This window comes from Neopsephotus bourkii, unplaced genomic scaffold, assembly GCF_033783945.1.
Source record: "Neopsephotus bourkii isolate Nb327-2 ecotype Australia unplaced genomic scaffold, CSIRO-AGI_Nbou_v1 NB_1629, whole genome shotgun sequence".
NCBI lineage: Eukaryota > Metazoa > Chordata > Aves > Psittaciformes > Psittacidae > Neopsephotus > Neopsephotus bourkii.
Genome location: NW_026902104.1, coordinates 954,503 through 980,246, shown reverse-complemented (window position 1 = coordinate 980,246; position 25,744 = coordinate 954,503). Strand labels below are relative to the sequence as shown.

The 25,744-nt window shown below is 47.8% G+C and overlaps 1 protein-coding gene across 1 annotated transcript; it reads right to left on the bottom strand.

The window, feature by feature from the left end:
• Positions 1-1,059: 1,059 nt before the first annotated feature.
• On the bottom strand, positions 1,060-15,645 carry MTURN (maturin, neural progenitor differentiation regulator homolog). The gene is made up of 3 exons (XM_061373165.1): positions 15,407-15,645; positions 9,676-9,798; positions 1,060-2,981 (listed from the first exon to the last, which is right to left on the bottom strand). Exons 1-3 carry the CDS (start codon positions 15,566-15,568, stop codon positions 2,871-2,873), a joined length of 396 nt encoding a protein of 131 aa, XP_061229149.1. The 5' UTR covers positions 15,569-15,645; the 3' UTR covers positions 1,060-2,870.
• Between the last annotated feature and the right edge of the window lie 10,099 nt (positions 15,646-25,744).

The following is a 25,744-nucleotide window of genomic DNA, read 5'->3' as shown; positions in this document are numbered from 1 at the left end:
CTTTATTCTCATTGCTGCCTGCTCACGCTTTGGTTCAGCAGCAGGGCTCCACACATTCAGTTCCCAGCAAAGCGAGAGGGACAAGAAGGCTCAGCTTCCTGCAGGACCAAGCCTCATGCATCCCCTGGTGCATCTGATCCCACAGATCCCATTTGAACACAATCCCGCTGGCTTCAGTGGGAATTTTGCAGGGGTGAGCGCTGCAGAAGGGCCCCCCGGCTGCCCAGCACTTGCAGTCTGGTGTGGAAGTCACCCCCATGACATATGGCATTCCAACACAATAGGTGAGTTAGGGAATACAGAAAATAATAGATCTACATAAATCACAGTATTGTGTTTTTGCAACCATATTAACGCTGAACTCCTCACGAACAATCCAACTGAGATGCACAGAAAGGCAGCAGAGTGCAGCGAATAGTTCAACATCCTTTACGCAATTGCAAGCACTGGATCTTTGTCTTTCCTCATTTCAGGACTTCCTGCCTATCCTGCTGCCACCCAGAGCCCAATTCTCCACCGGGCCATCTGAAGTCAATCCTCAGCACTTCGGCTGGTTCAGGTCACATCTGCACCTCTGCCATGGGCCCCTCACACCATGCAAGGGGTGCAAGAAGGCACCTTCAGCTGCAGGTCCTCCCTCAACTCCCATTCATGTCCACCTCTGTCCCCTCCCCTCTGTTGTGCCAGCACTCATCTGTGAAGCCACTCAATAACCATAGGGGACCTGCAGCTGGAAAACCACCTGTCCATAGGAATGCATGGGGTTATTTCCCAACCAGACCAACCCCACAGCACAGCTCACGATACAGCCGTGCCCAGCGCTGGTGTCGGTGTGTGTGCATGCAACGGGTGCAAGCAGCCAGCAAACCTGAACAGCAGGACTTTGCCTCCAGCTTGCACTACTGTAAACTATGTCTTGCATCACATTAGAGCAGAGGAAAGTCAGCCCTTACTTGAATGAGCCACAACCAAAGGGCTGGATGCTGTGAAGGGAAAGGTTCTCCAGAACCTCCAGAACCTAAGAAAAACTTAGGGACTTAAAGCATGGATGGAAACCACTGGTCTTTCTCACACTTTATTTTAGTAAGCAAAAAGCCTATTGCTGCTGTACAGTGTTATACAATGAACTGCTATAGTCCTCATGTCACTAGTCCATAGAAAATGTGCTGTGACTACCGTGTTTATGCCTGCATGCCAAAAGAATGTACAAAGTTGAACTAAGCTCTGTTTCTCTTCCACTTCTTTTTGATAGTCTTAAACTCGTGACTTTTACAGTGTTGCAGACACTTCTGTGCACACTTCCATACCACCCTGGTTACGGAAGGTCTTTGCCCCAGATTGAAAGACTCAGGTGCTGTGCATCTCTCAAGCCACCATCAGAAATGTAAACCACCAAGAAAACCGGCTCTCTTCAGTAATCTTAAAAAGAAAAGTCTTTAACAAACCTACTGAAAAGGAGACATTGCCAACAATAAGGTTTTCAGAACGCTCCAAGTTGTTTCTACAAGTTGTCCAAGGATTTTCTCTTTGCTCACGTGTTGCTTTATAAAGCTAATACTGTATAAAAGGGCTCTTTGAAACACGTGACCTTCATTTCCTTAGTTTTTAAAAGTCAGAAAAAGGAGTAAATTTAGAAACATTTTGCTCAATTGTGGAAAACGTCTGTATTACAACAGGATCTCCTCCGCTTCTCGTATGCGCAGTACAAAAGGCAAGGAAATAAAGAGACCCTGCATCTTCACAGTCTGGTACTCATCCAAGTCACTAAAATCTATGCAAAGTAGGTACAAAATACAAGAGGTCTTCTTCTCCTGTAGACCAAGACCCCACCAAACCCCTCTGAGGAAAAAGGTCCCAGCTAAATAAAACCTCACTAAGTTTTAAATCAGCCAAGGTAGTAGCAGTGTTTTAGCTCCCCTCCAATGAGATGTAAATGCCTGGACCAGCTCAAAGGCCCAGGGAGAAGAACAGGTCTGGCATCTTAAGAGCCAGGTGCTGGTTTATACCCTTATGGCTTCCAAGTTAAGTTGCACTTCAGTTCATGATGCCACGAGGTTGGAGATATAATTTAGCAGTGCATTAAAAAAGCGCAAAGCTTGAAGTTGGTTGTCATGCAGAGGTGGGATAGGCGATGGCTGGTTTTAGATTGATTTGCATGAAAGCAGCATTTGGCTTTGGATCATATGGACCAGGATTGGTTACAAGTGCTGATGTTTATTACTCCCAGTCAGTAATTCAGCACTTGCAAACTCAGGTGTCAGTAAACCAACATCCCTATGTCTGACACCAATACTCCCCTGGGTTTCCCGCTTCCCACTGGTTTTGTTAAGCCTTCATGTGCACTTCTGCAGTGCCGGCCATTAAACTAGCGTTTTTCAGGAGAAATCTCTCCAAGTTTGGTTACTTTGCCAAAAACCCTGTTTAACTAAAAAGAAAAGCGCAGGTGGTGTTTGCTTCGCTGCGCTGGTGCCTCCAAAAGGTCACTGGTGAGGACTCAGCCCTCTCACCACATGCTTCCTCCATCCTCGGTACTCTACATTCATGTCAGTGAACGCTACTCTCGGACACAAATCGAAGAGACAAGTCAGCGACAAAACTACTTCTAGGCTGATAACGGCAGGATGCTACCAAGACAACTCCATAGAAAACCCACTGAAGCAGGAGCAAAATTCAGGTCACTTCTTAGCAGAGCTCATCACAGATTATTATTATGATTATTATTATTAAATTCTTTTAAACCATTTAGTAAAACCTTTATCCTGGGAGCCAGATATCTCCATGTGATGTGCTAGTTCGAACACGCTAACGTGGGACCACCTGACCCCACCTGGTACCAAAGGCTTCTGAATGTTCTTTAGCTTCTTAGACAATCACTGCTGACTGACACCCATCTGTTGGTGATCGGCTTCTGGTTCCTCTTCTTCCACATCTGCGTTATACTCTTCAAATGCATCATCGTCAACATCTGGAAGCCCAAGTAGCTACAAAGAAGAGAAAACACTGTGTAACAGTGAATGACACACTCATGCAGCTTCACTGGGAATCTTCATACAACACCTAGGTGCCACTTCTTGAAAGCCTCAAACCCCAGAATGTTCACATTGTATAACTGTGACTCAAATCTTTCTTTCCCTCCTGTGGTATAGAAAGATTGGAAAATGCATCCTCACACCAAATTAAGTGCTCAGAGACTGGAAGATAAATAAAACTAAAGCAAAGCACTTGCAAAAAGCTCTGCCTTCTTCCCTGAGGTCATATCACCAGTTGTTGAGTGTTTAGACTTGGCAGTGGTTTCACTTCAGAGAGAACCATGGTAATACTGTAGCAGTAATTACCTTGGTTTAAGATTGTGCTTGGCAACCATATAGAAGTCAAAGAAGAAAGCATCCTCATGCAGAGCTTGCTAGCATGGAGTAGGCAGTGTGTCTAAAATCCAAGATCCCACCATGTTAAGCGCATCTCTTAAACCCTTCATTCCATCACACCAAAGCCCAGCATGATGGGTGAAGCCCTCACAGTGAAAAATACTGTCATTTGTACCCAAAATTGTCCCTGTCCCTTCAGATTTCTGCAAATCAGATTTGGGCTTGGGAAGAGCTGCCAGCCTATCTTCCTCAGATAATGTTTGGACGCATCCACCTGATGGACCTGATCACTGCAATGGCACTTGTTCGCTAATAGGAAAAAGAGCAAATAGTGGTATGGGAACTTCTCACCCTCCTCTAAAGGGCTGCCAAGCCAAAAGAAGTCAGAAAGATAGATAAACTAAATAGCAGTCAAAATAACCCACCTGTTGTGTAAATCTCATGTTAGAATCCTACACTAGCAGCTACTAACAGCCACAAAGCAAAAGCATGTGCCAGGCATTACTGGGAATACCGTGCATTTAGCTTGCCAGGGCTGGAAGAGCATCACATGCATGCAGCTCCCTGTCTGGAGAGTGACACCTCTGTTAGCCCTCAAAAGAGGCAAAGCCCAGGAAAGAGTGATACTTGCAAGGTTGGTAGCATGAAAATGAGCAGGCTGTGGAAGGCAGGTATTTAGGGACCTTAACTAATTTAGTCTGTGATCAGCATCCAGAATTATTTAGTGGACACAAACAGAATTAGCCTCTGGGTCCAATGAAGCCTGTATTCTTCATTGTCACCGTGAGAAAAGCAGGCTGTTTTAGTTGCAGGGTTTCTTTGGCAGGGAAATGGAAGGAGAATTTGCTGACTAAACCCCCTCCTTCCCAGTTTAAAAATACCCATGGAGAGACCCCAAGCTGAAACCGTTCCTGTTTTCTGAGCAGAACAAAGAGTAAATACTCCTATGCATGCATATTCTTCAAATCAGCTGCTTAACTGAACGTGAAACTCCTTGGTTCATTTTCAGCATGCGGGGGTTTTGCTTCATGCTGAAGCTAAAATTACTCTGCTTTCAAAAAGCAAAAGCAAGGCCCCTAGGCTTTCTTATCCCCCAGTATTAGTTTTGCTAAACTGACTCAGTGTATTCTAATTCAATGTGAGTGTTGGACTGCTCTGGTTTTATCACCTGGCAGAAAGAGATTTGATCACATTTGGTTTTGCCCAGCCTTGGTTGTAATTCCTCCTTGATTTCCAAGGAAACGAGCCACGGGGTCTTCATTTTATGGAATACCATAAGCCTTTCCCATGCAAAATTAGTACAGAAACCACAAAATACACAAGAACCATCAAGAAGACGCACGAGATCCCAAAGGCAGGAGAGCACATCCTGCTTTTCACATACCCCATCGCCCTTTGCCCTCATGAAACACAGCTCTCCTCTCCCTAGCACAGCATAAATCAGAGTGATGCTGCAGACATCAGTGGTTTTATGGAGCATAGAAAGCATGGAAATGGGATGGGATGAAATGGGATGGGATGCTCCTCAGAGGGAGGTGCAGTTTTGTTCTCTCACAGACACTTTAGGACCTTCCAAGCCACCAAGGACCTCAACCATGCAGGTCACATCTCATCACTTCCCACACCATTGCAGACCCCTTACTGCTCTCTGGACTGCAGTGATAGATCAGTCCACACCTTGACCCCAAGAAGGGAGGATCAGATCAAGGTCCAAAGTACAGGGAGCTCTACAAACACTGGGCCAAAGCAGAAGGGTATCTAAAAGATGAGGACAAATAAGATTATTAAGGTGGCTTGAGTTGATCCTAAACCAACTCCCACCTTGTCTTCCTTCAAACACAGGTTTCTGCTTCTAGCCCATATCTACTTCATCTATAAAGCCCACAACTAGTTCATCTATTGAAGTATCAGCTGTGTGGCAGACTTGAAAGGACTTAAATGGAGAGCGAAAACAAGGAAGAAAGAGGTAAATCAGAAAAGGGATGTAGAAGAAGAGAGCTGATCCATCAGCCAAAGGGAACAAAACTGCCAGGTGGGGACGCATGGGAGGAGGAGGACAAGAGGGTGGTGAGGAGGTAGAAAGGACAACCACCAGTGGCAGCACCACCAGAACTACGTGTATTTATTCCTGTTGGCCACACTGCCCATCTGAAGGTAAATGAGAGATCACTGGGATGTGTATGAACTGTATGAGGGCCACAAGGATGATCAGGAGCACCTCCCGTATGAAGGTAAGTTGGGGCTGTTCATCAGCTTTCAGTGTCTGAAGGGGGGTTATGGGGATGATGGAGACGGACTCTTCATTGGGGACTGTAGTGATAGAACAAGGGGTAACGGGTTCAAACTTAAACAGGAGAAGTTTAGATTGGATATAAGGAAGAAGTTCTTTCCTGTTAGGGTGGTGAGGTACTGGAATGGGTTGCCCAAGGAAGCTGTGAATGCTCCATCCCTGGCGGTGTTTGCTCAAGGCCAGGTTGGACAGAGCCTTGGGTGCCATGATTTAGTGTGAGGTGTCCCTGCCCATAGCAGGAGGTTGGAACTGGATGATCTTAGGGTCCCTTCCAACCTTAACTATTCTATGATTCTATGAATTCAGTGCATATGCCATAAACAGCTTTTACACTGCAGATCCCCCAGTTCAGACGTAGGCTTTTGAGACTGAAGGTGAGTTCAATGCCCTTGCAATTTGCTGCTGAATTGCACAACTCCTGTTGTGGTTCTCTGCGAGCTCTGCCGGTTGGTGTGACGTCCCTCAGGCATTTGTCATTTCTGGTTTGTCTTTCTTGCTTAACTCTTTCAAAGTGCCCTCACTTTACCAAATAACCCAGGAGGTTTTAAGCCGTGAAGGCAGCGATGCTGCCTCCCACCAAAAGCTGATGCACAAGCACACTGAAAATTAAACCAAGTACAAGAGTGAGCTTTAACGGTCTACATGATGCTACACTAAATATAGCGTGGTTCTGCTGAATCCTGATGTGAAGGGCTTAGTCTCCAGGCAGATGTGCTTACAAGCACCAGCATGGGCACCTCTGGCACCAGAGAGACAAGAGGTCAGAGAAGCTGGGATGCTCTGAGGCAAGTAATGATATTTGAGCCCACTGCTATTGATAACACATGCACGTACCTGTGTGGTATCTGGTACTTTTGGATGCTCCCAGAGTAAATAGAGTTTTGTAGAAATCAACCCAGGAAGGCAGTAATGGGTAAAGAAAACATACCCCCCCATCAGTAAAGAAACAGCTTGACCCTGTCTACAGCAGGATTTAGAAGCTGTTGCAGGTTAACCAACCTTTTTAAAGGCATCGTCCAAATAAATATCCTGCCCTGGCACTGTGTTTATACCCATAAAACATAAGGGAGAGATGTCTGAGAGCAGTGAGGGCTGATAAGCAGCCCCCAGACCACCCTCTGCCTCCTGCAAGCAGGGAACAGCAGGGAGCAGAGGGAAATCTCTGTCTCTCACTGAGAGGGATGCCAATTGCTGGGCATCCCTGATCTCACCTTCTCCAAAACACTGGGGCCAGCAGCATGAGCAGCCAATCCTTTCCCACACTGTAGCCCCGGAAGAGATGGGTCTCGCCTTCAGCTGCAGTTTTACCTAAACTATCATTTTTCAACCTGCAATTTGCCAGACTGGTCTCTGACAGCAGACTTGGTTGTGGCAGCGGAGAAGAAATGCCCTGCAATTGCTCTGTTACCTCCATGCTGACAATAAGGTGGTTTCATTAGCCCAGCAGAGAAAGGATGGGGGACAACACAAAGTAATGCTAAGGAAATCATTTTCCAGCACTGAAGAAAAGTGGGTTTGTTATGGCAAAGGCCCAAGTGTGCAAAATAACTGGTTTTATACCTCCATTGGAACATCCTTCACTTTAAAAATGTCACTACATTCCTTACTAGGCTTGCCTGCACACACCCATTCCTCAAATGACCTGGCTCTGTTATGCTGATGCAAACCTCTCAATACTGGGTCAAAGGAGAACCTGAGAAACTTCATCTCTTGTGCTGTATCCAAGAAAAAGCAAAGAGAAGTACTCAGCTACAGACTGAAAGAGGACTCTGACACTTGAGGATGCAGGTTTTGAGCAGACAAAAGCATAATGAAATGCAACAGCCTGGAAGCAAAAACCAAAAGATGCAGCTTCTAAATGAAGGGGTTTTTCACAGAAGAATAACTAATGATGAGGAGAAAATGTGCCCAGTGGTGCTGTATCCTTTAAAGTCACCTGAAGACTTTACATCAAGACCGAGTGTCTGGAAAAGACACAATACAGCTCAACTAAAATCTATGCGCTTGGCTGTGGGAATCGTGATGGATTAACGAAGGGCCCAGACTATATTGAGCATATTGGTTCCCCTTCCTTTGAACCTTTTTATTCCGAGGAGTAGCTTAACTTGGTTTGACTGAAGCAAATTTCTCAGGAACTTGAGCTACGCCAAAATAACCGTGGTTCAAATGAAATAAGTGATCTGCACTGATTTAATTAAGTCTTTTTGAAGTCCTCTTTAGTTAAACCAATGGAAGTTTCTCCTCAAAGACACAGCGTTTCTGAGCAGGAGAAAACAGCTCTGAAGATCCAAGAGCCGAATACTGTTCTGGGAAACATATTTATACTTTTGTATGTTTTCACAATTAAAAGCAGCTGTCCTGACAGATCAGATTTCCAGTCCCTTCTAAGAAAAGTGTGCATCTGTTCCATTTATTTCCAGTCTCTCAAAGGATTCTTTAAAACGATGCTTTTTTATGTTAACCAGCTGCGGTGGTCTGTGGCAAGGCAAGGCAAGGGATTAACACAGGGAGGGCCAGTGTTTTCATATCGGAGCTCCAGGCCCTCCCTTTTGCTCTGAATACTTGGGAGTATAAATACGTCCCTCGGTCAGCCTTCCTATGGACATCGTGGGAGCATGGTTCTGGCAACAAACCTCCACGCTGCTTTGCACCAGCCCCAGGCCCTCAAAAGGGGAGGCTGTGCAAACACGAAGGACAACAGCCAGCCAAATTCACCTCCTGAGAAAACGCAGGCTTTGACCCAAATCTTGGTGTTAAACGAGGACACAGAAAGCTGAATAGCAGCGAACCAGACAAATACAAGCCCACTCCCCACAAAACCCAGCTTCTGCTCTAAATTCCTCTCAAGCAGTGACCACACTGGTGTTTGTGAATACCAAGTGGTAACCATCCCAACAGCAAAATCTGGACCACCTGGGAGAAGCCCTAAAACGAAAGAAACTGCTGAGGAGGGACCATACTTCCAGCTTCCCAGGGGTTTACTCTCGCTACTCAGATCCTTGCAGAACTGAGCAATTCCAGTGCCAGGAAACAACTGCCACAAAGTCCCAGGGCTCTGAGTCGCATCCTGCTCCTCAGAGTCAGCACTGCACCAGCAGGATGTGACTGCCACCAGCTGCCACACCAGTTGGCCTCCCACCCCATGCGGGAATCTCAGCCTCAGAAACATGGAGATGGAAATAAAAGGGCACCTGGCTTCCAAGAAACAACTTCCAATTGCCTCGTAGTAGCTTATATGCTAACACCCCTGCACCCTGACAGCCGACTGGAGATGTGGACGACAGGGTGACCATGAGCCGAGAAGGCCAATGGCATCCTGGGGTGTATTAGAAGGGGGGTGGTTAGTAGGTCGAGAGAGGGCTTCCTTCCCCTCTACTCTGCCCTGGTGAGACCTCATCTGGAATATTGTGTCCAGTTCTGGGCCCCTCAGTTTAAGAAGGACAGGGACCTGCTGGAGAGAGCCCAGCGCAGGGCAACTAAGATGATTAAGGGAGTGGAGCATCTCCCTTATGAGGAAAGACTGAGGGAGCTGGGTCTCTATAGCTTGGAGAAGAGGAGATTGAGGGGTGACCTTATTAGTGTATATAAATATATAAAAGGGGAGCGTCACGAGGATGGAGCCAGGCTCTTCTCAGTGGCAAACAATGAAAGGACAAGGGGTAATGGGTATAAACTGGAACACAAGAGGTTCCACTTAAACCTGAGAAGAAACTTCTTCTCAGTGAGGGTGACGGAACACTGGAACAGGCTGCCCAGGGAGGTTGTGGATCTCCTTCTTTGGAGACATTCAAAACCCGCCTGGACACGTTCCTGTGTAACCTTATCTAGGTGTTCCTGCTCCGGCAGGGGGATTGGACTAGATGATCTTTTGAGGTCCCTTCCAATCTCTAACATACTGTGTGATACTGTGATACTGTGATGTAAGCCCTGCAGAATAAAACCACCTTGCTCCAACTAGTGCTACCCTATTAAACATCACAGGTACATGTCAGTGTTTAGAAGTAAAAAAGAAGCACTTACAGGCCTGAAGGATTTGAAGACCTTTTCCAGTATTTCATGGAGCGTCTTCTTCCCACAGGAAGAGATGTAATCCTGGGCGAGCTGCAGGAAAGGTAAGCAGTCCTCACTTTCGCTCCACACGTGCTGAAAGCCAACAGCAACACAAGAAAGAAAAGGCATTAACAGGAATCCCACATGATTTTATAAGGTGATATGTTGTGAACATCTGCCACAGCACACTGGGCCTCCCCGCAGTTCAGACCTGTGCTGGGGACCGGACCTGCAGGCTGCTTCAGAAGCTGTGCTTCTAAAAAGGAACCTTGATTTTATTAACATGGAAACATCAGAAAGCAGGGAAATTGATCCAGAAGAGAAAAAGGTCTTATGACTGCACCAGTAATGGAGGGTACAGACACCTTGTGCACATGCATTTTATTAGTAAAGGTGTTCTTGTTTCACATCAGCCCTACTCAGACGTGGAAGTCACTTTGGGTTTTCTCTTCTTCTGCATCATCATCTACAATAAAGCCCTCTGGAAGAGCTAAAGCATCTCTTTGTCTTCATGGAATTAGTGGAACTGTGATGTGACCCTGGAGGTGCAGCTCAATGTGTAACTCTCTCGATGATGCAGGAGAAAACATGCAAAATATACCCACAGGTTACACACAGAGCTGAGGAAGAGATGTTCGGGCACGCACAACATCCAACACCTCATGCCTTCCTCCCTGTTTTGAAGTTTACTTCTCCTAGGCTTGAATCTTCTGTTCCTGGGCAAGCACATTTAAACTCACTTAGGATATTCCTCTCATCTTGCTCTTGCTTTGGAGATGCTGGTTCCCCAGTGCGGCTCTGCAGAGCCTCTACCAAAATTGATGCTTATTCTCCTGCTATGAGGTTGTTTGAAACACAGCTGGTGAGCCATGGTGGGAGCCACAGGCAACAATGCTTCTTGCACAGAAGGGCAGCACACAGCTCAGGCTAATGCATACTTTTAAAGACCTTCCTTTTGAAGGCTTCATGCACAGGACTGTCTTAGCCTGCTACACAGAGAAAGCATAATACTGCAAATTCCATTTGAGACTCATACCTCTGTTTCTGCACAGCACCTCTTTTCCCAAAAGTGATGTGCTGCTTTTTAGGGTCCTATAAACAGTAGATTACGCTTAAACAAGGAATGAGCAGGGTCTCTCTGAAGCTTAACTAACATTCAGGGGAAGAGACAGAATGACAGATGTTTCAACCCCTAACACAAGGCTTACGTGTCACCTTCCTGTTCAGCAGTGAATACCTGCCTGGGATGCAGCTTTACACTTCTCGAAGGGAAACACTACTTAACATCACCTAAGCTCCATCTTTAAGCCGAAAACTGCAACTGCTCTGCTATGAGCCTCACCTGACCTACATTTTCTGTGCTGTTTGTTGCATTTTACAAGCATAAACATAGTGAAATGTTTGGTTATGAATAGAGCCCTCTGCCTTACTGAGTAGGTTCTGCTCTTTCCATACAAGCAGAGTCATCTCTTAACCCGTCTGGAAATAAAAAGAAGTTCTTTACAGTCTTGCCAACTCTCAAAGGCACATACCACAAGTCTCATGATACTTCATGCCATCTTAGAGTCATGGGCCTTGGACTCCTATAAATACACAACCAAATCTCAGCTTCTGTTCAAACAAACAAACAAACAAAGTCTGCACTTTGAGACGTCTATGGCCTAAAAAGGCAGGCAGTCCACGACGTGAACTCAAACGAACCCTCTTTAAAACATCAAATGAACTCTTTCAAACAACAACATTTTAAGAGCAGCCTGAAGATTCTGGCGGTCTGACCCATGATTCCTTAATGCTTGTGTCAGCAATAACCATTTAGCTACTTCTGATCTTTGAGTCCAACAAGAGCTGGATGCTGCAGCTCCGCTATACCTGTTGCAATTGTTTGTATGTGTAAAATGATTATGACTGCTAAGATCCTGATTCTTCTTTAAATTAGGGCTTCTTTTGACTACCGGAGCCATACACAGCATCTTCCACACAAATGAAAATCAAGCCATGCCCTTTTATAAATAACAGCTAATTCCTTCCCCAAGGAAAGTTAACTCCATGTTGTCCTACTCATGTTTTTAGTCTCTCAAGCTGCACCATGATTTAGACTCCGGTGTGAATTTCTCAGCAGTAGTGCAGAACAATGTGATCTAGCACAAGTGGAAAACCTAAGGGAGTAACTTGATCATTGAGCCTCTGAAGAGAGTTTGGTTTTGCATAGCAAGTCAGCAGCAAGTAAGGCTTCCAACAACTTCCACATCTGCAGAAGGTTTAGGACTTCGTCTGTAGCAATGAATGCACTATGAAGGGTCTCTCATGCCGTAAGTGCATGCACCTCATTCTGAAATCTGGAATTCCATCTTCTTCCCAAGAAAACCTGTTAATATCATGAATCATAGAATCAATCATAGAATCACAGAATGGTTTGGGTTGGAAAGGACCTTATGATCATCCAGTTCGAACCCCTTGCCATGGGCAGGGACACCTCACACTAAACCATGGCACCCAAGGCTCTGTCCAACCTGGCCTTGAACACTGCCAGGGAAGCAGCGTTCACCACTCCTCTGGGCAACCCATTCCAGTGCCTCACCACCCTCACATAAAAGACTCTTCCTTTATATCTAACCTGAACTTCCCGTTTCAGTTTTATCCCGTCATCCCTTGTCCTATCATGGTTGATCAGCACCTACACACAGCACATAGCTGAGGCAACTCATGGGGTTACATCTGGAGGGGTTTGCTTTCCCTCACGCCTTTAGATGATTCAGTGCTGCTGAATGACAAAGTTGCTTGCTAGACCACCTCTTTCTAACCAGCCCACCTATAGAGCATAGCAGGATTTCTTTGTGGGGATAATTTGACTTGCCAGAAATAGTCAGACTTGCTGACTCTGTTCTAAAAAGCAAGGAAATCTTGCATTGAGGTGGCACCATATATTTATTTGCTTTATCGGTTACTTGGAACACCAGCAATAACACGGTGGCAAAACAAATTGCAGCCTACATCACTGAAGCCCTCACCCCTATTGATTACAGCTATACAAGTCCAATTAATTGCTTAACACCACCATGAGCTTCAGCAGCTAAATTATACATAGTTCAGCTATCTAAAACGCTGATTCAGGGCATTTTAGAGTCCAGGTGGTACTGAAAATGCCAGCAGGCATCTAGAAGGGTCTTCAGCATCCTTGGCATGTTAAAAACCTAGCCCGTTTAATTCAGGAAATTAAAATTCTAGGATTGCTGTGATCTGGAATCTCTGTTTTTATACAAAATTCAGAGTTATTCTCCATGGCAACTTTCCCATGTGTTTCTCCTTCTCCCTTTTCAGTTCATCGTGCTTATCATTTCCTACTTACAACTGGGTTATCATAGACTCCTCAGGCACCTCCTACGTAGCTTTTGAAGTCGCATTGTTATGAAATGAAGACATAAAGAAAGAGAAGAAGAATATTGGGCACTAGATGCTTATTCAATGTGAGGCTCCTTTATGAGAGTCACAGGGTGCAAAAAGGCTCTGAAGTGTGTCACTGTGAATTCAGTTTACAGTTAATCACTTTCCCATTCAACTATGTTACTGGAGCCATGCAACAAGGCCCAAGTGCAAACAGGAATCAGTCCCCTGGCTTGTATTAAGTCTTCTTAAAACGAACATTGGCCTATAATAGCTCATAGAAAGGCATCTTACCTTCTGGAACATTAAAAAAACCCAAGCAAAACAATAAATGGCTGCAAAAAAACCTCCAAGATAGCCAAGTTGGGAGCAGAAATTAATTACCACAGTGCACTAGGAGCAGCAAACAGGATGCTGGTGAATCATCTCATTGGCGGTCCTTAATCGCACTGAAGAGATACCATCAATGGGAAAAGGATTGAGGATTACATCTATCTGCCTGTCTTTAAAGTATTGTTATCACAAAAGGTGATTAAAGTAATATTGGGAAACAAAAAATACAGAAGAAAACCCTGCTTCTGGTTTTCCACAGTGTCTGTTTCACACTTGACAGGAGCTGGTCCTTCTGCTCAGTTTTACTCTTGGTGACTCCGGGTGAGGGGTCCTCCCCAAGGTCAGTTCTATGCCTGGTGACTCTGAGTCCTACCCACAGCAACCCTGGAATGAAAAGATTTGCCAGAAAAAGAAAAGAAGGGGAAATGTGGTTGCAAACCCATAGAAATTGCCAAGTGTTGGAAGCACGGGAATAGGATCTGAAACTGCTTCAGATTTAAGTTGGCTAGATTTTGTTTTGAAAGAGTTTGCTCAATTACTGAGCAGCATATAAAGACACATTGCATCTTCTGATATTATTAGCACCCAAGCAGATTTAGCCTACTCCTGCATTGGATTCATGTGTATCCCTGCTTAAGAGTCCATGGCCTTTCCTGGGCACAGGCATCATTAAGAGGACACGAGTGCCAGGGTTTGATAGGCTCATGGGTGCTGGGAAGAGGAGTGTGCTGTGCTAGTCCCACCATGGACCAGGATAATCCACACTCAGAGATGCTCCATTGCCATGGCTGGGACTGCACCTGAAGGTCCCATGTACCCCTGGACAGATGCATAACTAAACTCCAGACAACTTCTTCCATAATTCAGCACATCAGTCTGCCCGACGCGACAAATAACTGTCCTGCTTGCTGGGATTTGTGGTCCTGGAAAGTCACTTCACTGCTCTTTGTTTCCATGACCCCATCTGTCGAATGGGTCCATACAGCACTTACCTATTGGAAAGCGAATTAATGAACATTTGCCAAGCAGATGGAGGGATGAAAGTTGGGAAGGGAAGAAGCTACAGCATCCCTACCATAACGCTCTGTGCTAGGAGCTATTTGCTCTTTAAACAATGAAACGAACTCCTTCGGTCGCAGTTAACCGGAGCATCGCAGGTTACAGACCCCGCGGCGTGGTGCTGCACTTGTGCTCACCACCGGGAGGCTCTGGGGGAGGGGAACACATCCCAAACCCCATCCCAAAGCCACGGGTTTCTTTTACCGGTGCCTTTTCAGCACGAACTTGACGCTGAACTCGGCGACGGGCAGGGAAAGGGGCACGGAGGCGCTGGGCCGGCACCTGCCCGGGTCCCCAAACTGCGGAGGACCCGGGTTGGGGGGGGAGAGACGGGAATGAGGAGGGAGGGGGCGCGGCCCTCCTGTCATCCTGACTCCATTTTATTCCTGCCCATTCTCCATTTGCCATGACAGCCCTGCCAGTCCGCCCGCCCCTGGCCCCGGGAGGATGGATGGATGGATGGATGGATGGATGGATGGATGGATGGATGGATGGATGGGGATGCGGGGGAGCATCAGCTGCAGCCCCCGCAGGGAGCAGGGGAAGCGGGGGGGGTGTTCGCACCCACTCCCCTCACCCGGAGCCCGCAGCGTCCTCGGGCCGGGTGATGGGGATGGCGAGGGGGGGCCCTGCCCGCAGCCCTGCCCGCGGGGCCGCCCCCCACCTGCAGCGGACTCCATTTTACAGCCGCTGGTGCGCGCTAGGGAAGATCCCCCCTGCACACACGACGGGAGCCCCCCCCGCAGCCGCGGCACCCCCCGCCCTCTAACCCCGCATCCCTCCGCCCCCCGGGAACACGCATGGACCGAGGGGAGGGGGGCGCGTCCCAAAGCGGTGCCGTGGCCGCGCACACGCACGGATACCCGCACACACGCGTGACCGGCTCCCCCCCCCACCGCCCCTTCGGTCCCCTTTATGGGGCACTCACGAAATTGTCGCTGCAGGCGGCCTCCGGGCACAGCACGTAGAAGGAGACGCCGGGCTCGGCGTAGAAGTCCATGCGGCGCTCGGTCTCCTCGGCGGCGATGAGCTGGAAGGGCGTGCGGGCGCACCAGCGCTCCGCCGCCTCCGCCAGCGCCTCGAAAGCCATCCCCGGCCCCGGCCCCGGCCCCGCCGCCGCGCTCCTTCGCGCCCAGCCGCCCGTGCAACCGGAGAGGCGGAGCAGGGGGCGGGATTTGCTGCAGGCGATGGGATCGACGCCTTTTGGCAACTTGGGAGGCGGGGGGGGGGACGGGCACACCGGGAGCGCGCTGCCGGCAGGGCCCGCCCCGGTCCCGGCCCCGCTGCATCCCGGCTGCTCTGCAGAGCCCGTGCCCCCGGGAGCGACCCAAAGGCGAGGCGCTGCCCCAGCGCGGGGGGACTCGCCCCGTTGGGAAGCCGTAGGGTTCGTGCCGGTGACACTGGGGACCAAGGGGGCTGTGGTTCGGTTCGCATTACTCCTCCCGGCATATACAAGTGATTCTCTATGTAGGCACATGGGGTACAAGAGCTGACCAGCGTTTAGAACCGGCCTTAGATTTGCATCGGTGTCTATTGTGCCGCAAAGGAAAACAAACCCCCACGGACCTGGGTGGGTCTGTGGAGCCTGGAAGCCCAGGATCTCATAGAGATGGGCAGGTAGCACAGAGCACGTACATGGCAGTGGGTAGAAGACTTTACATGGACAAAGGCACCACTGGTCTTTAAATAATGCCCAGATGCTGTTGCTTGTCTCCAGAGTGGAGACCTTCGAGCAGCTTCCAGTACCTAAAGGGAGCCTGCAAGAAACCTGGAGAGGGGCTTGGGACAAGGGCCTGTAGGGACGGGACAAGGGGAATGGCTTGAACCTGCCCGAGGGGAGACTGAGCTGAGCTCTTAGGCAGAAGCTCTTCCCTGTGAGGGTGCTGAGGCGCTGGCACAGGGTGCCCAGAGAAGCTGTGGCTGCCCCATCCCTGGCAGTGCTCAAGGCCAGGTTGGACACAGGGGCTTGGAGCAAGCTGCTCCAGTGTCCCTGCCTGTGGCAGGGGCTGGAACTGATGAGCTTTAAGGTCCCTTCCAACCTCACCATAATCGTCAGCTCAGTGCTAATGACACCACAGAGAAAACCCTCGGCTGGCACTGGAGCAGATCACTGAAATACCAGAGAATACCAGTGATGTGAGTACTTGTGCAAGCATAACTCAGCCCCTTTGTGCAAGTGGGTTGTGATTGCCTGCTGGTTTTGTCACCAAAGGGTGTTTCATTTATTCCATATAGATATTCTGGATATTGCCCTCATTTTTGGGGTGCTATTTGAGCAGCAGTGCTGCGCACCCCTTGCTGCACTTGGAGATGTGCTCTGACTGCGCAAAGCGTGGCAAGAACAGCAAACCTCCTGGTCCAGATGTCTCACATCCCAGAATCTGGGGGTGCTCTTGCAGGTACTTACCCTGGTCCCCTCGCACCACCTTTTGCCAGGGGAAAATGAGGCAACACTGAACAGCTAGGAAGGAAATCCTGAACCACTTGCCATTTCCCAAAGGAGGCAGGGGTCCTGCAGAAACCCAGATGTGACCACAGGCTGTTGGGGCCCTAGGAGCTGGTGAGGCTGTGAGTCCTGTGCAGGGACTCCCAGCAGCTTCATCACTCAGTGTTGGGTGCTTGGTGGTGGGGTTTTGTCCCAAAGGTATTTACATGATTAGCTTGAAAATAGGATATGGGGGGATCCAGCCCTGTCTCCTAAAATGTGACATCACCACCTTGCCTGTAACCAGTGGGCAGGGAGCCACTGCCTGGGCAGGTACCTCCCCTGTCACAGCGCTCTGCTGCAAGGTCAACCCCAACCCCATCAACTGTGCTTCCCCAAGGCTTGGCCTTTTCCATCCTCCCCATGTCCTGGCTGCAGCACCCTGGCCCGTAGCAGCAGGGGGAGGTCAAGGCAGCGCTGCAAGCAGACACAGTTTCACATCAGCGAGGTGTGAGTGTTGACACTTGCAATTTATGTGCATTTTCAAAGCCCTACATGAGCGTCTTTTTAGTCCTTAAAACGTCACTTTGAAGTATGTGCTGTTCATTACCTCCCTTCTGTGGAGCAGGGAAGGTGACAGGTTTTGAATGAGATTTTAAATACCTATTTGCAGCATGTGCTGCACACTCCTTTGTCATGTCTGACAGTGTAGCCATTCAAACCAGACAGCCGTGCTTATTTATTTACATGTGATGGGTCTCTTTGCCTTCCACCTGTACCTGAAAAGCAGATTATGGAAACAACCCAGTAAAGGACAGTGATTTTGGCAATGCTAGAAAGCAACCTGAGGAAGTGATGCTTCCAGAGCAAGCCGTGCTTGGCAGCCCTGGCCATCATGGCAAAGCCAGGGGCTGAGGGATGGCAGTGTGGACCCCAGGTGGATGCCCTGCCTGTGACACCCTTCAGCCAGTTGAAAGCAGAAGCACTCACTGCTTGTTTAAGTACAGCAGTGCTGAACTATGCCTTAGCTTTCCCAAAATACTGCATAAATCACATGTGTGGTTTTGCTTACGACTTGCTCCAAATACCCATGAGCATCCATGCCCCAAAGGATGGCCACATAAGAGGAGAAGCTGTCTTCCTGGGAGAGGAGAAGAGGGGAGCTCGAGAAGCTGTCTGTTGTGTCAAGGATGGCTTGCAGAAGGGAAACTGCACCGGAGGGAAGGTATTTCCCTCTACCCTGTGGGGAGGCACTCACATTTCCATCTCCCTCCACGACACAGCGGTTCTGGTGTTTTCCATCACCCAAATCCAGGCCATCACGAGGTCAGGAAAGCGTTGCTACCTCATTTCACAGGGATACCACTACCCAGTAACTATCACCTAGTCAACGCAGAGCTTTCAGTGGTGCTTGCACCATCACAGCTCCACACGTGTTTTCACAGCATTAAACACCCTGCTGCAGTAGTAGGTTCTTCCAGGGACTCAAGATGAGCGACTCTTGCCCAGCAAACCAGTTTTTAACTGCTGAGCATCTTCATTAAGGTTAATAAAGTGAAAAATCCCTGGATGCTGCAATAATTCCAACCTACCCATCAGGTGCTGCATCCTCCCTGAGTGTACAACCCCTTCCTCTGAGGCTGGAGTCCAGGAGCCAGCACACTGGTATCTTGGTTCCCCACCTATGCTCTGGAGGATGCTCAGCTTTCCAGAGCATCTAGACAAGAATTTGGGTCTGGCTTATCTTTAATGAGGAACATCGCTCTGGCTGTCATCTTTGCTTTGCGCTGCTCTTCTGTTTTAAACCCATCGCCATGGTAAACGGAGTTGAGAAAAGAGACAGAAAACCATGAAGAAAGATCCAAGCCAAGAAGATGCTGTAGAGGTGGGTTAGAAATGCTTCTCAGTTAGGTGTTAAACTACCAACAAATGCTAGTTAAAGCTCTGTACCGAATGAAGATCCCGCTGCTCCCGCAAATCCTGACATCCTCCTTTTGAAGTCAGCGGTTGAGCATCCTATTGCTGTGGCAGTAAGAAACCAAGCAAGTGATGAAAATCTGGGCTATGCAAAATCCATGTGCTAATTAGGAGCTTTCCCTGGTGGTGCTCCAAAATATCAAACAACCCCCAAATCTGTCCTCCTCCAAGTCCCTGCTTTTTAGGAATAGGAAGATCATGTGCTAAATGTGAGGGAGAATATACTGATGCTCTGCCATCTTCCTGGTCCTGCAGGTGGATAGTTCTGAAGTCCCTATTGCTCTTGTAGACCCAGACCAGCAGTACTGCAGCACATTGCTGGGTGCTGTGCACTAATAGCAGGGTGTCTCCAGGCTCAGTAGTGGTGTGCATTCACTACAGCAACGGCTCATTACATTTGTGAGCAGTGTACCAAACTAGCACGGAGATATTTGATGGCTCAGCAAACGTAATACATGAGGCCAGATCACTGCACCTGAAGCCCCACTGGTGTTTTCATCCATCCTCTCTTTATTCCCACCCTCAAAGCCTTCATGTAGGTAAAAACAACACCAGCTGCTTTTGAAAGAAGCTGATTTTCCTTGAAACTCCCTGAAGCACAGGTTGTGTATACATGTAATATCCAGTGCCCATCTGGAAATGGTGTGACTCATCTCAAATACAGACACCACAGTAGGAGGGAAGAGCTGTGAGCTTTGTTCAGAGCCAGCCAGCTGAGGGTCAGCAAGTAGCCAGCCAGATGTGGTGCGAGATGAGGCTTGATGAGCCCAGGCTGAATGAAAGGATGGGAGAAAACGGGAGGAGAGCACAGGACAGCTTCTGCCCTGGCATCTTTTTTGACACAGAGCTCCTGATACATCAGAGTTCCTGCCTTTATCACCAGGAAGTATGTGCCAACACTTGGTTCCTGTTGGATCTGTGTAGCCATGAGCAGACCGTGCCAGGCAAGCCAAGTGGAAGGTATATTATGAACTGGTTTATTAAGAGCTGAAAGGGGATTTTGCAAAGACCTGAATGTCAAAAGGCACCATAACCTCTCCAGGCAAGCAGGATTTTGTTGTCAATTTGCTGTCCTTTATGATATTGAAAGGGCACAGGCCTGCAGACTGGCCTTGATTTTCAGATGAATCACTCCACTAGTATAAAAGATATTCCCGTAATAGCCCCAAATTAGTTGATTGCTTGAAGTGCCAGAATCCTTAATGCTCTGCTATTTTAAACATATGGAAATTGATTCAACACTTATCATCTATTTAGAGATGTAAATTTATTGATGCCACTTCTTCCTCAGCTTCAGGCAAGCTCTGATACTTAGCTTTCTGGGCACAAGCAGGTTTTTATGGGAACTTGTGATCTGGATTACAGTGATTTATTTTCCTTCTAAAGGCTGGGAGAAGCAGAGGAAAATTGAGCATATTGTCTACTGAGAGGAAAAAGATACTGGTACAAGCATTGGTATGGCAGATACTGCCATACGAAGACATGGCAGTATCTGGCCCATTGTAGCCTGAGGGTCCTTTTAGAAGCACAGACATTGGCCCAGATCTTGTTGTAGCTTCTGTTGCAATTGCTCTGTCAGTAGGTCCACACTGATGTTGGAAGCATCACTCATTTCTGTTCCTTGTTTTAGGGGAAGAGCAATGAAAAACCAAGTGGAGGCAGTGACAGAAATGACATTGGCCAGGTCAACACCCTATGGCAAAGGAAGCTCGCCCCTTCCCAAATTCAGCCTATGCTTCTGAAAGCAAAAAGCATTGATCATTCATCTGCAATTGAAAGGCCTGGTTCCAAACGTCAGTCTGCTGGGATATTCCTGCACAGGCAAGCTTTGAGTTGTTGTGGGCATGAGGATGCTATTAGGAGTAGATGAGAAAACCTGCAGCCTGGCCCTAGCTCTGCTGCTGACAGCCTGCTTTTTGATGAGGTGTAGTCACTTAGCACCTTGTAAGATGGAGATTTGTCTTCATTACCCGGGAATGCTGTTTGTGCCTTGAAGCTGGTGCAAATGCAAGTTTCTCCTGTGGAAAAGTTATTTAAAAACAAAGCAGAAAGGTTAAATCTCAGCCTTTCGATCATGTGTTATGATTCAGCATGATTCACGTGTTAATACCACACTGAGAATGCCTCGATAAAACCTAACATTATGCTTCTGGGATTAAGCAATATTTCCTACTGTGTTTCTTATCCCAGGGTTTTCGCAGAGAAGCTGCTGGAACAGGGCCAGTTCACGCAAGGCGCCTACACATTAGCTCAGGTCAGGAGAGCACTTACACAATGAATGCTCCAGTCATCCCCACTCACCCTGCTGCAGTCAGCATCGCGGAGAGGGAATGAAGTGGATTCCCCTTGGGTGAAAGGTGGGCACTGCGACCTCAGCACTGTTTCTGCATCACGGACCTGCTCCTGGGCTGGCTGACTTGCTAGCATAAACACAGCTGCAGCGTATTTACCGTACCTTAAAATCTCTGGCTGGCATTTGGGAAGCCAGTTCAGTGGCTGGATTAGCTAAGCACCAAACCTGGTATCTTAACTGGCTAACGTTAAACAGGGACTTCAGCTTCTTGTTTACACCACTCTGTTTATGATGCTGAGTCCAGCCTCAGCAGCATGGATGAAAAATCTGGCTCGGCTCCTGAGGAACATGTCAGCCTTTGCATAAGCCTGAAGGAATGAATCTGAGGTAGGACGGGGTTACCTCAGAGCTGGGTTTTGGAAGTGTTTGGTCACTTCGGGGATCAGATTCAATCAGTATCTGTTCTCCCAGGGGGAACTGGTGACCTCCCTAGTCTTGAGGTCCACTAGCTCTCCTTTGAAAAGAGCAGGGAACCACCAGAGCCTGCTGCTGCAGAGTGGGCCCCATCCCTACCCTTCCATTTTCACTCTCCACTATCCAGACCCAAGCAACCAGCTCTCTCCCCTAATTAACCGGTGACCGTGCACTTAAATACACTCCTTACATCATGAAGGAGAGGATGACAACCACCAGCATCTCTCCAGGCATTCAAAGCCTCTCTTCCCCATGCCAGTAACCTCTCATGTTGGTTGTGCTGGGCTATGGAATCATAGAATCATAGAATAGTTAGGGTTGGAAAGGACCTTAAGATCATCAATGGTGTGGCTACCGTGTGCTTACCAAGTTCTGGCCACCTTTGTTAGATGCAATGAGCATCTAGGTCTTCTATCACAGGCTCTATGTGCCCTTCAGAGTGCCACGTTCCCAGAACCTACTTGTAGCACTGGAGTAAAACCCATGCTGCTCACTGATGCCTGTTTTCCTGAGCAGATGCTTGTTAATCTTTGTTAGTGATTATAATGTCTGGCAGTAGGAAAACAGTGAGGAAGCATCAGAGCTACGTAGGAAAAAGACAACTCCCAGGTTACAAATGGGTGATGACAGAACTTATGGGCTGGCTGGGGTTGCAAAGAAGTGAACAATTACATCTTGCAACACACAGGGAATGTTCCCTTCCGAGCAGGCCCTGTACAAGCATGCCTCATGGGTTTTCACACAGGCTCCTACAACAATAGCTGCTCTGGGAAGAAACACAGGTCAGCATTGTCATGTAACACCTTGAGCATGATATTGAGTGCTCTTTTACTCTCTGCCCTTCAGAAAGCCCTGCTTTTACAAATGTTCAGGGAAATTAAAACCACAGGTCTGTGAGAACCTATGGATTCTGTGGGGTTTCACGTCAAATTCATGTGATTCCTTCCAAGTTATCCCACCAATCGCTTCATTTGTCAGTGCCATTTTTAGACCACACGGTTCAACTAAATCCAGCAGCACATAGAAGAAAACTGTGTCAGCCTGGCTCTAGCCCCTGCTTCTGCCAGCATCTGCCCCATAAGTAGAGAGATGTGGGTATGCCCACCACGTGTAGCACACTGGCAAAGCTAAATGAAACTTAGCAGGGCCAAATGTCTTACCAGAACTCTTGCACTAATCCCTTTAGCAAGGTATTTTGAGCTCAGTTTTTTATCCAACCTCCACTCCTTTCTCCTCCCAGCCACAGGGCATGGGTAGCAGTGAACTGTGTGTTTTATTTACAGTGGTGCAATGATCTTAAGGTCCTTTCCAACCCAAACCTTTCTATGATTCTGTGAAATAAATGGACTTTGAAGGAGGACAAAACCTATAAAGCTTTGCAAGTAAACTGTTTCTATACGTAGCTATAAAGAGGCATATAGCTAGTCTATAATAAAGCTAACTGCAAATCAACATAGGCACAGTATCTTCAAATTAGATGCACTGCCCACACTTCAGCTTTGAGCTATTCCAAGCAATGCTTAAGAAAACAAATATTTTCCTATCAGTCTGCCTTCTCCATAAAATCATAGAATCATAGAACCACAGAAGGGTTTGGGCTGGAAAGGACCTTAAGATCATCCAGTTCCAACCCCTGCCATGGGCAGGGACACCTTCCACTAGAGCAGCTTGCTCCAAGCCCCTGTGTCCAACGTGGCCTTGAACACTGCCAGGGATGGGGCAGCCACAGCTTCTCTGGGCACCCTGTGCCAGCGCCTCAGCACCCTCACAGGGAAGAGCTTCTGCTTTAGATCTAACCTGAACTTCCCCTGTTTCAGTTTGAACCCATCACGCCTTGTCCTGTCACTACAGTCCCTGATGAAGAGTCCCTCTCCAGCATCCTTGTAGCCCCCTTCAGACACTGGAAGCTGCTCTGAGGTCTCCATGCAGCTTCCCTTCTCCAGGCTGAACACCCCCAGTGTTCTCATCCTGCCAAATCAGTTCATCCAAGACATGTGAGGGGAGGGCAATGCTGTGCTGGAGCAGGGAAGGGCAGTGCCGTGTGCTCCTGCAACGGGACTGGGACACCTTGTGCCTCAGGTTTGTGTTGGAACTGCTGCTCAGCCCAACAGCGTGGAAGAAGGGCAGAGGTGGACGGAAGCTTTTCCACATAGGGCTGAAAACTGACACACGAGCTTGAGCATTGCTGCCATCATATTTTCAGGTGTCCAACGCAGACAAGCAGGGATTGAGTCTGTCCTTTTGGCAACCAAGCCTTTTCATTAAAAAAATATATGTTATTGTATTTGAAAAGACAACTATCTAATCCCACTAATTTAACTCATTATTGATTCCTAAAGCGATTCTAGTTATGGGAAGAGTCATAAGCAGGCCATGTTTGCTGGTGTAGCTATAAAGTCAAACCAATGAAACGGATGAAGTCACTGAGCAGAAGAAACCATCAGAAACCAAAGCTGTCCTGAATGGCTGAGCTCGCCACAGCAGGCAGCTCACCCAGGGATGCAGAGAATTATTTACTTGGTTTCAGTTCATTCAGTAATTGCATTCCATATGCACTGGTAATTCACATTTTAGTCTAATTGACATATAAAAATTTGCCTACTCTATGTGGAAAAATTAGCATCAAGTGGTAAGGTCTGCTAGTGCCAAAATCCTGCAGGATTAGAGCCTACCGTGAATAAGCAGGAATACTTTGCTTCATTAACATGCTTTAGTTCAGTTTATTTCCCCAGTATGTGACATACTGCCAGCTGATGAAAAGAATTCTAAATAACTGGTTTTCTGCAAGCAACCCCACTTGCAGCACTGTGTGCAGCTCTGGTGTCCTCAGCGCCAGAAGGACATGGAGCTGTTGGAGCAAGTCCAGAGGAGGCCACAAGGATGCTCAGGGGCTGGAGCACCTCCTGTATGAAGACAGGCTGAGAACATTGGGGATGTTCAGCCTGGAGAAGCTGAGTGGAGAGCTCAGAGCAGTTTCCAGTGTCTGAAGGGGCTACAAGGAAGCTGGAAAGGGACTCTTCATCAGGGACTGTAGTGTTAGGACAAGGGGCAATGGGTTCAAACTGAAACAGGGGAAGTTCAGGTTGGATATAAGCAAGAAGCTCTTTACTGTGAGGGTGCTGAGGTGCTGGCACAGGGTGCCCAGAGAAGAGGTAAATGCTCCATCCCTGGTAGTGTTCAAGGCCAGACTGGACGGGCCTTTGAGCAAGCTGCTCTAGTGGAAGGTGTCCCTGCCCATGGCAGGGGGTTGGAACTGGATGATCTTAAGGTCCTTTCCAACACAAACCAGTCTGGGATTCCATGATTTGGACTCCAGTTTCCATCTGAATAAAACTTGCTGCAAATTGTGAACAAATGCACAACCATTCAATAGGAACGGGTAGGCAATGCTTACTGTTCCTTAACATGGTTCACCTTCACCAAACAAGTTCTGTGTACCTAGGAGAGCTTTGGGAATGGTGGCTATTCCAGAGATCTTCTTTGGCAGGATACGCCAAGGGCTGCTCAGGACGAAGTGGCAGGGAAGGGATGGGTTGCTCATGCATGTGCTGATACCCATGAGTGGGCTGCAGGACACTGTGTTAACTCACCAGCCAGATGCTGTAGTCTGCATGTGAGATGCTCAAATCAACAGCTCACAAACAACAGGGTGTTCACCGTTGGTATGAGGTATCTCCAAAGGATGCCAAGGATGCCCAAATGTGGTTTAAAAGTGGTGGAGCTGTGTGAAAAATACGTTGATTTGGTTGCCAACAAACAGGGAGGAGAAGAAATCCTTTAGGGAGGGCTAGCAGGGAAACACGACCTAGAGTACAAATACAAAGCAGGGCAGAAATTGATTATCTGAATGAAGCTTTCCCCTCTTGCTGATCTAAACCATAATTAAATTGGCTATTCAAATCAATGGAGCCTGGTGTTGTCTTCTCCTCTTAAGTGCCACAGATTTTATTCACACATAAATAGCAAACTTCCTATGACATGTCCTGGATTTTAGAGTTTATGAGCAGCCAGTGAGTGAGAAGCAATGAAAACGCTGCATTGCTGCTTTTCCATTTAAGTGCAAATAATGTCAACAGACCTCAGGAATAAGCTCCAGT

Excerpts from the sequence above, each read along its gene's own strand:
- MTURN (XM_061373165.1), bottom strand. The coding sequence starts at position 15,568 with ATGGCTTTCGAGGCGCTGGCGGAGGCGGCGGAGCGCTGGTGCGCCCGC. Across the intron at positions 9,799-15,406 it reads CCGCCTGCAGCGACAATTTC|CACGTGTGGAGCGAAAGTGA; the intron begins GTGAGTGCCCCA and ends GTTGGCTTTCAG. Across the intron at positions 2,982-9,675 it reads TCTTCAAATCCTTCAGGCCT|CTACTTGGGCTTCCAGATGT; the intron begins GTAAGTGCTTCT and ends TCTTCTTTGTAG.